This window comes from Schistocerca americana, chromosome 7, assembly GCF_021461395.2.
Source record: "Schistocerca americana isolate TAMUIC-IGC-003095 chromosome 7, iqSchAmer2.1, whole genome shotgun sequence".
In the NCBI taxonomy this organism is placed as follows: Eukaryota; Metazoa; Arthropoda; class Insecta; order Orthoptera; family Acrididae; genus Schistocerca; species Schistocerca americana.
This window is the reverse complement of record NC_060125.1, coordinates 346,854,484-346,867,086: the sequence shown is the minus strand read 5'-3', so window position 1 is coordinate 346,867,086 and position 12,603 is coordinate 346,854,484. Positions and strand designations below refer to the sequence as shown.

General features: G+C 45.9%; 1 protein-coding gene across 1 annotated transcript in view; it reads left to right on the top strand.

The window, feature by feature from the left end:
- Window positions 1-3,722: 3,722 nt before the first annotated feature.
- Window positions 3,723-12,603, top strand: part of LOC124622043 — a 58,336-nt gene continuing 49,455 nt past the window's right edge. The window contains exon 1 of the mRNA XM_047147602.1: window positions 3,723-4,091. Within this exon, the coding sequence (XP_047003558.1) occupies window positions 3,731-4,091 (361 nt within the window). The 5' untranslated portion in view covers window positions 3,723-3,730. The remainder of the gene's footprint in view (window positions 4,092-12,603) is intronic.

The following is a 12,603-nucleotide window of genomic DNA, read 5'->3' as shown; positions in this document are numbered from 1 at the left end:
AGGAAATGTCTCGAGTGACTGACTCACACACTGACTCATCAGCGCCCAGCCCAAACGGCTAAGGACAGACACCTGCAACGTGCAGATGGTGTTGATCTTATACTGTAGGCGTCGTTTCAGGAAGGATTTTTCGAGATTCCATCCCTAAGGGCTAAAATAGGGGATGAGAGTCTTTTTGAAAATATGTCGCTGATAATACAATTTTGAATCCAAGTCTCCGAAAATTGGAAACCGTTTTCTAGATCATCAATAACGTAGTACGTGTTTCAGCATTTTTGTAAACGTAACCTCTACAGGAGTAAAACAGTGGGTGGAACTGTTTTGAAAATAAAATATTATTAAAGAACTATCAAAGCATTTTTAAAGCTAAAGCTATGAAAACTGGTATTTGGCTTCTGATTTAGATATAAAGATGTTTTGGGGGATGAAAGTTTCTATGAAAACATAACTACAAGAACGCAAAAGACATGGTTAACAAACCCGTGGACTCCAGAGACCAGAATCGTTTTCTGGTCAGAAGTACATTCGGACAAGACCATGCTTGTATGGTCTTCATGAGCTTCAAACGCTTAGAAGGTGTTGCAGTTTGTGAACAACATAAAAATTCGATTAAATAAGAAACCAAGAAGTCTGTACAGACCGTACAGTCTACAAGATCGAAACAATTCATAATATATGTACATATTGGTGAAAACGTTATCCCTTGAAAATTTCAACGAGACTGTAGTTCCAAAACAAATATAGTTGTTGAATGTTTTCACTCAGTGATCTTTGTTTTTATCCTAATGATGATGAAATTTTGTAAGTTTAGTTAACAATTCATGTACAAAGTGTTGTACATGTGACAACATTATTACTATAAAAAATTAATGTCTTACATATATCTTCGAGCGGAAAGAGGAGATTGAAGAATTACGAGTAATAACCACGTAGTTATGTCCCATCGTGCCGGCCGTTGTGGCCGAGCGGCTCTAGCCCCTTCAGTCCGGAACCGCGCTGCTGCTACGGTCGCAGGTTCGAATCCTGCCTCGGACGTGGATGTGTGTGCTGTCCTTAGGTTAGTTAGGTTTAAATGGTTCAAATGGCTCTGAGCACTGTGGGACTTAACTTCTGAGGTCATCAGTCCCCTAGAACTTAGAACTACTTAAACCTAACTAACATAAGGACATCACACACATCCATGCTCGAGGCAGGATTCGAACCTGCGACCGTAGCGGTCGCGCGGTTCCAGACTGTAGCGCCTAGAAACACTCGGCCACTCCGGCCCGCCAGGTTAGTTAGGTTTAAGTAGTTCTAAGTCTAGGGGACTGATGACCTCCGATGTTAAGTCCCATAGTGCTCAGAGCCATTTTTTTACGTCCCATCGTAATCATCGTCATCGAGGGGCACTAATATAAAATGATTTGTTGATGCGCCTTTCCATCTTTTTAAGTTTGACACACTCGGGTCCAATGAGATGTACGGACCCTGCAACGAACTTGTGACGTCACAGTAGTTGGCTTGTCCGCCACACTTCGTGAACAGTCGGCTCCATTCAGGGCCCACGTGAAATAAATACGTTGTTGAAAAGTTGTGCACTAACGGTCTTATATATTTCACGTGCTAACGAGGGTTTACATGCATTTAGATAAGCGATCAAGAATTGTTAAACTCGTCTCAAATAGTTATTCGCTCCCCGCCGGAGACGGCTGCTACCACTGTATGATGTGCAGGCCACATGCAGTGACGTACGCGCCATGGCGATCTTCCTCGTGGGCCTCGCACACACTGTATTGTACACTACTGGCCATTAAAATTGCTACACCAAGAAGAAATGCAGATGATAAACGGGTATTCATTGGACAAATATATTGTACTAGAACTGACAGGGGATTACATTTTCACGCAATTTGGGTGCATAGATCCTGAGAAATCAGTACCCAGAACAACCACCTCTGCCCGTAATAACGGCCTTGATACGCCTGGACATTGAGTCAGAGTTTGGATGGCATGTACAGTTACAGCTGCCCATGCAGCTTCAACACGATACCACAGTTCATCAAGAGTAATGACTGGCGTATTGTGATTAGCCAGTTACTCGGCCACCATTGACCAGACGTTTTCAATTGGTGAGAGTTCTGGAGAATGTGCTGGCCAGGGCAGCAGTCGAACATTTTCTTTATTCAGAAAGGCCCGTACAGGACCTGCATCATGTGGTCGTGCATTATCCTGCTGAAATGTAGGATTTCGCAGGGATCGAATGGAGGGTAGAGCCACGGGTCGTAACACATCTGAAATGTAGCGTCCACTGTTCAAAGTGCCGTCAATGCGAACAAGAGGTGACCGGGACGTGTAACCAATGGCACCCCATACCATCACGCCGGGTGATACGCGAGTATGGCGATGACAAATACAAGCTTCCAATGTGCGTTCACAGCGACGCAGCCAAACACGGATGCGACAATCATGATGCTGTAAACAGAACCTGAATTCATCCGAAAAAAAAATGACGTTTTGTCATTCGTGCACCCACGTTCGTAGTTGAGTACACCATCGCAGGCGCTCCTGTCTGTGATGCAGCGTCAAGGGTAACCGCAGCCACAGTCTCCGAGCTGATAGTCCGTGCTGCTGCTAACGTCGTCCAACTGTTCGTGCAGATGGTTGTTGTCTTGCAAACGTCCCCATCTGTTGACTCAGGGATCGAGATGTGGCTGCACGATCCGTTACAGCCATGGGGATAAGACGCCTGTCATCTCGACTGCTAGTGATACGAGGCCGTTGCGATACAGCACGGCGTTCCGTATTACCCTCCTGAACCCACCGATTCCATATTCTGCTAATAGTCATTGGATCTCGACCAACGCGAGCAGCAATGTCGCGATACGATAAACCGCAATCGCGTTAGGCTACAATCCGACCTTTATCAAAGTCGAAACGTGATGGTAGGCGTTTCTCCTCCTTACACGAGGCATCACAACAACGTTTCACCAGGCAACGGCGGTCAACTGATGTTTGTGTATGAGAAATCGGTTGGAAACTTTCCTCATGTCAGCACATTGTAGGTGTCGCCACCGGCGCCAACCATGTGTGAATGCTCTGAAAAGCTAATCATTTTCATATCACAGCATCTTCTTGCTGTCGGTTAAATTTCGCGTCTGTAGCACGTCATCTTCGTGGCGTAGCAATTTTAATGGCCAGTAGTGCATTTAAGACTCACGCCCTCCTACGAGGTGGTAACCGAACTTTCAAAATCTCTGTACGATATTGTGACACTCGGTCAAAGCCACGGAGGTTGGCATATCTCTGTCTCCGCTTCCACGGTCTAAAATGCAGTATCGGGTAGTCTGCTGAGGCGCCGCCCCGCAGCTGATAGGAGGTATTTAAATGGCAAGTGGCGGCGTCTGCTGCGTGCACTCACTGTCCCAGCAGATGACGTTCACTTTAGCGGACGGCGGTTTACCTTGTCGAGCAATACTTAACCGAGACTTTGCTCGCTTCCCGGTAGAAAACGGAAATCTCGTTACCAGGAAAAAGCAGGAATTTACGAAGTGGAAAAAGCGTAACGCAAGAGAGGCGCAACACTCGGCAGCAGCGGTGTGTCCTGGGACGCGGCACGTGGCCAGCCCGCCGGCTGCCGATTGGCTACACGCGGGAGTGGTGGGGGAAGGGTGCTAGGGCGGGGGGGACCGGGCCGCCGCAGGCCAGCTCGCGCAGAGAGCTGTGCCGGCAGAGTATCGCGTACGCTGGCGCGATGCTGACGGCCTCAGCTGCTATGGTGGAGACGTGCCTGCTGCTGCCCGGCGCCGTGCCGGCCGAGAAGGAAGTCGCGCGCGCCCGTGGGGCCGCCCGCTGCCTGTTCGGTCCGGCGGACCCGGGCGCCGCAGAACTGCTGTTGCGGGAGCAGCTGGCAGCCGAGAGGGAGCGCTTGCTGTGGCGGTTCGGCTTCCGAGTCGTAGCAGCGCTGGCGGCCGAGGGCGTGGAGGCAGGCCTGGGGGCGGAAGAAGAGCTGGCCGCGAAGGAGGAGGCGCAACCCCTCGGTCCGGCGCCGGCGCCGGCGCCGAGCTTGCGGAGACCCAGGGCCAAGCCTTACCACCGCCAGACCACTGTTAAAGGTACGTCCCACTGTGTGTATGGCAACAAGTCTCTGTGTGATGCTGTCAACTGCCGTGTCTGAAGATGTACTTCTAGGTGCGGAAAGGTTTACTTTTCTTCTTCTTTCTCTTTACAAGTGTGTCACTAAGTTACCTGCAACGTCCTCTTGTTCAGTGCTTCAATTGTTGATGATTAGTTACTGCTTGATCTATCTAGTTCACTTGGCCTACCTGTTATATTTTTCCCTATTGGTCGAAAATTGATTGCTGTTGCTGGCATCCTATTTCTCTGTTTCAACATTTTGTTGATAGAGGACTAGCAACCTCTTTTTTATATTTCTTGAAGCATTTATTAATAAATTGTCACAGTTGCAGGCCATATGTATATTTGGCAACTAGTTTCGAACCAGTTGGTACGTGCTCAAGCCTGACCTACTGAGGTTGCACGGAAAGTGCCTGATCCTACTGACAACCATCAAAATGGCAATAAATGCTTTACAAAGTAAAAAAAAAAAAAAAAAAAAGAGTCTGACTTGCTAACTAGGCACATTTGATTGCTACAGTCATCTGCCATTACTCTGTAAAGCATGCATTGCCGTTTCGATGTTTGTTATTAAGATAGGGACTTCCAGTGGAACCACAGTATGTCGCATGAGAATGGACCAGGTGGTTCGAAACAAGACGCCAAATATATGTCCTGGAACTGTGACAGATTCGTTAATAAACAATTCATGAAACAAATTATTTTCGCTCATTCTTATGGCATTATCTCTCCCATTAACCCTATACTTCTCGACCTGTTCGTACATGCTTATAAGTCCTAGTTTTCAAGTCCCAGATTTTTTTCACTCAGTATCTCCCATGTCCGACGATCCTCTCTCACTTTCTTACTTGCGATCGTTTCTTAGACTAGTTGGAATCCAAAAGTTCATCACACGACAGAACTGGCTGAAAAACGCAGTCGCCGTCGTCGAAATACGGTGCAGAAAAATGTAATTGCCATCCTGGCCGGACACCCGGAAATGTAAAACCAACCAAGACAGGAAAACTTGTTACAACCATATCAGTAGGGAAAATAAGGTACTCTGACCGACTATCATATTACCTACGTTTGGATTTGACAATCTGTGAAACTGTTCTCTTAGGTAGGACGGGGGATGTCACACTAACTTCGAGACGGCATATGAAAGATGCTTAGACACTAAAGTCATTGCTTAAATCAATTTAGAGGAATAGCCAATTTGTATTTTATGGATTGACTTATACTCGAAACTGTCGGAGACCAGCGAACGTAATGGCAAACGCTGTCTTCCAACCATTAGGTACCTGTTGTGTTAATCTCTGCACTGTATGTCATACTATTTGCAGTATAAGTAAGGGTGCTCTCTAGTCGGAGGGCACCTTAAACATCATATTAATGTGTAATAAACTGCTGTTTTGAAGGTTCAATACTCATACTGCAATTTTTTCCCCCAGCAGGCTTACAACTGTACAGTTGGATCACACCTACTGTGTAATCTGTCACTGAGGTCACAGAAAATCCAATCACGAGTCTTTGCTTCCCTATGCCAGTTTTGGTTCTGCACAGTCAAACACTGGTGAAGTATTCGTACGTTTGTTGCATTCCGTTACAAATGGTAGACTTCTTGCGATGTGTGGCATGGCCGTAGGAAAGGTGAACTAAGAGCTACTTTGTGGTTTCTCATTTCGCTATGTATGTGGGAGTGAAGCGAAGTGTCGATACATTGCCCACCGTTCTTCTCCTGAAATTCTACAACTAACAATACGACATACGGAGGTACATTGACGACTAGTCGCTCGATAGCGGTATCGCGTAACTCGCCTCCCCCACTCTCTGCATATACTGAATATTGGTTACAAAAATATTTGTCCCGCCGCTTCTACTCGAGGTTTCTAAATCCAGGTTAGTTGACACTGCACTATCTCCACTACGAAGTTTTTGTATGTCCATCTTTGTGTACCATTGTCCATGGGACATCGGCTATTCACTTACGTAATAAAATGAAACATCTGAAACTGTCATTTTGATGTTATTTTATTAGATTGTTGCCAGTACCGGTGACCCAGTACACCATTTTCAAACCTTCACTGACGCTGACATGGTATACACGATCCCTTCAGCGGCCAACATGTACGAACTGACTTCTGTAGAATCAGCTATCAACTCGCTACGAAGGCAAGGCACTGCTTATGTACTCGCCTTTAAGTGTCTGCTTACCAACTGTCTTCTGACACGTAGATCACGGAAAAGGTCGACGAATTTTCCTCATTGTTACCAACCAAGTTGGCGTGGTAGTAACGAGGCTGGACTCGTGCCTGCGAAAAATAGTTCAGATCCTGTCTGGCAACCTTTGTTCTAGGATTCCCTTTGTTTCCCTGAATCACTTGTGGCGGATGGTGCAATGGTTCTTGAATCAGTTTCGGATTTCATCTCCAACTGCATCGTTAATCGACGGGACGTTGATCTCTCTCCTTTTCTTCTGAAAGCCATCGTTGAACGAAGGCTTTGGCAGACAGCTGGAAAACCGTGAGCGAAATCTGTGTGCTCGTATTTCTCTGCCGCCTACACGTAGCAACGTGTCTGTTGTAGTGAGTGTGAAGTCGACAGCGTGATCAGTAATGCGGACCCTTGTCCCAGCATTAAGCGCCCCTGGAAATGCAATAAAGAGATCCGTCTTATTAGCAATGCTGAAGTGATGGCGCAGTTAGTATGGGAGTGCCGTTCTCCGACGTGTGATGGTGGCAGAAAATGCGGAAGTTGTAATGCGAGTCCAAGCGAGCAGAGTCGCTGACGGATTGATTAATTTCTGTCTAGAATCACGAAGTCGTATGTCATAAAGTAGTGAAGTATTTCTCATTACGTTGTTGCTAATCGTTTTTGCTCGCAGTGGAACGTGAGAAAATTGAAGATTGCTTCTAGGCTGCAGCCTCTGCGTGTTTCTACGTTGAGCTAATCTGCCTCCCCCCCCTCCCACTCGACGGCACTAGTTCCCTCTTTTCCCTCGTACTTAGTTTTCGCTACTGATTATGATACAAACTGTATACAAATCTTGCACTTGGGCTTCTTTGCGATCTTCTCAGCTTGGCGCTCTAAGCGGCCGCTAGTGTTTCTTGAATCTTAAACTGGCCCTGTATATTGCAATTATTCTTTTTTTGTCCATCAAAAACATTCTTGTTCACAATTTATTTATTACGGTGTAACCGCTTTCGGCCACTAATATGGTCATCTTCAGATGGTTCAAATGGCTCTGAGCACTATGGGACTCAGCTGCTGAGGTCATTAGTCCCCTAGAACTTAGAACTAGTTAAACCTAACTAACCTAAGGACATCACAAACATCCATGCCCGAGGCAGGATTCGAACCTGCGACCGTAGCGGTCTTGCGGTTCCAGACTGCAGCGCCTTTAACCGCACGGCCACTTCGGCCGGCTGGTCATCTTCAGACCAATGAGTAAGGACCTCCTGCTCACAATAACCCCAGGTTTATTGTGCGGTTCGCTCACACCAATCCCTTTGATAAGCAGGTATCTATAAGATAGCCTATGTGTTAATGCAGCTAATTCAGGGTGAAAGCTATCTCCATTTCGTATGTTATCGATATCCGTCCAGTCGTTTCAGCGTGAAGGAATAACAAACTTAGTAACACACACACACGCACACACACAAACTGCCGCGTTAATAATATATGTCAGACTTACATATTAACTTGTCACAGTTGTCGCGTGACGGAGACGTACGTGGGATGAGTAACCTCTAGATATGACATGTGACTGAATCCAATTGAAAAACATTTATGGGTTCGTTAGGACAGATCAAACGCCCCGCCGCCGCATCTGTCAGAAGTATTTACCGTTACTTCGCCGATTAAAACGTACGTCCGTAATCAAAACGCGTAGAGCATACGTTACGTCTCCAGGCTGCCAGGGAAAAAAGCCGCGTGAGATAGCGAGGAAAGAAAACCTAGAGAAAGAAGACAAGTAGGCGTGCTGTGTGTTGCAGACAACTGGGCGCCGCCAGTGTTGCAAAACTTTTGCCCAGAAGGCGGTGAATCGCGCGCAATGAGGGCAACCGCTGACACATCGCTTCCTCACTCTTCTGAGTAAGAGCGGAGAGGAGGGAGGAGGAAAAACCAAACGTTCCGCAAACAGCTGCGACCTACTCGCTAGCCAAAACACTGCTGCCCTGTTTGCTAGCGGACAGCGCAGAGAAACAGTAGCCATGTATGCTCCGTTACTGTTGTAATCCACCTGCGCAATTCTGAAGTTGTTTTATCCACTTATAATGAACATGGCGTCACTGAAATATTTCCACATCGTAATCGCAGTGCGGTACTTCGTCCTCGTCGTCTTCGAGACGCTGTCATCGTTGTCGTTGTTGTTGTTGTGATCTTCAGTGCGAGGACTGGTTCGATGCAGCTCTCTATGCTAGTTCAAAAATGGCTCTGAGCACTATGGGACTTTACATCTGAGGTCATCAGTCCCCTAGAACTTAGAACTACTTAAACCTAACTAACCTAAGGACATCACACACATCCATGCCCGAGGCAGGATTCGAACCTGCGACGTAGCGGTCGCGCGGTTCCAGACTGAAGCGCCTAGAACCGCTCAGCCACACTGGCCGGCTCTATGCTAGTCCACCTGTTCTAGGGATGGTGGTTATAGCTAAAATACCGGTTTTCAGTTATACTGGTCTTTTCGTCTCCATCTGGTTTGATGCAGCTCTCTATGCTAGTCTACCTGTTCTTGGGATGGTGGTTATAGTTCAAAAAGCGGTTTTCAGTTATACTGGTGTTTTCGTCTCCAGATTAACCTGAACGTTAAAACAGCTTGAAATAACAGATTTTCGGTTTGTTTATTGCTGTTATTTCCAGCAATAAACGTAAGACTTCCAACAAAGGTTGAAAAATTCTAATGAACGCGAGGAGTAAATCATCTCGATCGACATGAGATAGCGGCTATGGCAGAAATCGGCCTCAGTACCTCCAGTAAAGACGGCAAAGATGAGGAAGACGTTCGGGATGACAGCGAGGGTGAAAGGTCACAAACTGAGGTCTTCCCTGCACCTTCACTTTTGGGTAGTGTCATTTGTTCATCCTGAAGCAACCACAAAATTAAGGATTCTGTTATTATCCTAAATTTATAGAACCTAAATAAAAGTATGGGAGTATCAATTAAGGGACACTGTGAATGTTTTTTCCTTACATTATGTCGCAACTTCAAAAGAAAAAAGAAAAAAATGCTGTGAGCACTATTTGACTTAACTTCTGAGGTCATCAGTCCCCTAGAATTTAAAACTACTTAAACCTAACTAACCTAAGGACATCACACACATCCATGCCCGAGGCAGGATTCGAACCTGCGACCGTAGGGGTCGCGCGGTTCCAGACTGCAGCGCCTAGAACCGCTCGGCCACCCCAGCCGGCTGTCGCAAGTTCGTTGGCCTTTTAAAGTAAATAGAGCATTGTACTTCACTGATACTGCACTTGGAAACTTACTTCAAAACTTGGGAAGGTGCCATTCTGCATTACAACCAATGTCTGAGGAGAACAGCAGGAAACTATCGCATAGACCAGACGGGGAAAAGTCTTGCACACTGCACGTAAATTCGTTACTTCTTATGGGCCACGTCACAAGGCAACGGATACATTATTGTTTCAGCAAAGCTATGCTCATCCTCATGTATGTGAGTATCGATGGTTTCTAACCGTAAGTAGATTTATTAAAACTGCACTGATCTTTTCCCCATTTTCTGTAACAAGACAGTATTTTAAATCAATGAAAATTTTGTGAATAAACGTTATTTAAAGACCAATAATTTTAGCACTGGTACTATGAAAAATATGGCGTTTTCTTAGTTATTAGCAGAAAATGAAAAAAAGTATTATAACCGAGAGCAAACAGATAACGAAAATACCGGTTATTCCGAAGTCATATACGATATCTATTTCAGCTGGTCATTTTGTCCATTTGTACCGTGTACAAGTCTCTTGATCTCAGAATAGTTACTTCAGTTTATTTAAAGTAAACCTGATTTGCATCCACATAGCTGCGCTATTACCGCCACTCTTATGCAACCGGCGAGAAATATGAGCAGGTGTCGCGGGCATGGATGTGTGTGATGTCCTAAGGTTAGTTAGGTTTAAGTAGTTCTAAGTCTAGGGGACTGATGACCTCAGATGTTAAGTCCCATAATGCTCAGAGCCATTTTTATGAGTAGGCCTCATCATTCACCCTTATAAATGCGCCTACCAACTTGTGTCTTCCTCAGCCAATAAGCCAAGAAGTCACTGCGTGCTGTATTGAAAGGTATGGTGTAAGCACAGTGCTCTCTCGATAGTTGTCAGTTTCTGTGGTTCAAATGGTTCAAATGGCTCTGAGCACTATGCGACTTAACTTCTGAGGTCATCAGTCGCCTATAACTTAGAACTAATTAAACCTAACTAACCTAAGGACATCACACACATCCATGCCCGAGGCAGGATTCGAACCTGCGACCGCAGCGGCCGCTCGGCTCCAGACTGTAGCGCCTAGAACCGCACGGCCACTCCGGCCGGCCTCAGTTTCTGTGACCTGGAGCTGTACTACTGTGAGGAACATGTAGTATGGCAAAAGGATGGAAGATGTATGAAAGAGAACTTTACCTGGAATCAAAAGAAGATCGAGACGACGAACTTGTGTCAGATGACTCGCAGTAGCAATACGGGCAATATGGACAAAGAACGTAATACACGGAAAAATCTAAATGGTTCAAATGGCTCTGAGCACTATGGGACTTAACATCTATGGTCATCAGTCCCCTAGAACTTAGAACTACTTAAACCTAACTAACCTAAGGACAGCACACAACACCCAGCCATCACGAGGCAGAGAAAATCCCTGACCCCGCCGGGAATCGAACCCGGGAACCCGGGCGTGGGAAGCTAGAACGCTACCGCACGACCACGAGATGCGGGCAGAAAAATCTAGAAAAGCTTTATACAGGGTGTCCCAGCTATCTTGTCCACCCAAAATATCTCTGGAACAATAACAGCTATTGGGAAATGACTTTCACCGGTATCAGTGTAGGGCTGGGGACCATGAATGTACATATTTGGAAACATTCTAAAACGAAAGCATATGTGTTTTTTTAACACAAACTTATGTTTTTTTTTTTTAAATGGACCTCCTATATTTTTTCTTCAGCAATCCATAGCATGACAAAGCACATACACAATGGCGTTGATTGCATCGCAATATTCCCATTACATCCCGAGATATTAAGACGCGAAGTTGACGCTTAGAACACCCGACATGCGCTGCTAGCGCACGTGCTGAGGCTCAGGCGTGAACCCCATGCTGCCCTTAATCGCGATGTGATTGACATGCGTAATAACGCTTCCATACTTATCAAGAGGTCCGAAAGGAATAATGCGGTCTGCTTCCATGCTGCATTAACGTCATACGTTCCAGCAGGTATTTATCCCATAGGCTAGGGGTGATGCGGTTCTGTAACATATCTGTGTACCGCAACGTTAGTCACAAAGTTAACTTCGCTTATCGTTAATCCGTTACTAAAAAGGTAATGCCGTTCAACGTTAAAACTTTACTTTACTGTAGATCTAGCGCAAGTGACAGTTAATCATTCACTCGTAATAGTAAAATTCATGTTGATGGTTTTAGTGAAACGAGCAAGTGGACTAAAAGTTTTACCGTTGTTTCGGACCTCTTGATAAGTATGGAGGTGTGATTACACATAATCACACCGAGATTACGGGCAGCATGCGGTTCACGCCTGAGCCTCAGGACGTGCGCTAGCAGCGCATGTCGGGTGTTCTAAGCGTCAACTTCGCGTCTCAATATCTCGGGATGTAATGGGAATATTGCGATGCAATCAACGCCATTGTGTACGTGCTTTGTCATGCTATGGATTGCTGAAGAAAAAATATAGGAGGTCCATTTAAAAAAAACAGAAGTTTGTGTTAAAAAACACATATGCTTTCGTTTTAGAATGTTTCCAAATATGTACATTCATGGTCCCCAGCCCGCATCTCGTGGTCGTGCGGTAGCGTTCTCGCTTCCCACGCCCGGGTTCCCGGGTTCGATTCCCGGCGGGGTCAGGGATTTTCTCTGCCTCGTGATGGCTGGGTGTTGTGTGCTGTCCTTAGGTTAGTTAGGTTTAAGTAGTTCTAAGTTCTAGGGGACTTATGACCACAGCAGTTGAGTCCCATAGTGCTCAGAGCCATTTGAACCATTTCATGGTCCCCAGCCCTACATTGATACCGGTGAAAGTCGTTTTCCAATAGCTGTTATAGTTCCAGAGATATTTTGGGTGGACAAGATAGCTGGGACACCCTGTATATCAGAGAATATCAAACGGCTGATGCTGCTGACGATGACAACTAGAATTATTTGGAAAACTAAGTAGGAAAAATGCCGGAGTGGTTCCATCGAGAAGGCGACGAACATTACGCTTTCCGACCTGTGGTTGGCTAGGCTGGTGCCGTGTATTTAATGACTTCCTTGTCATCTGGAAG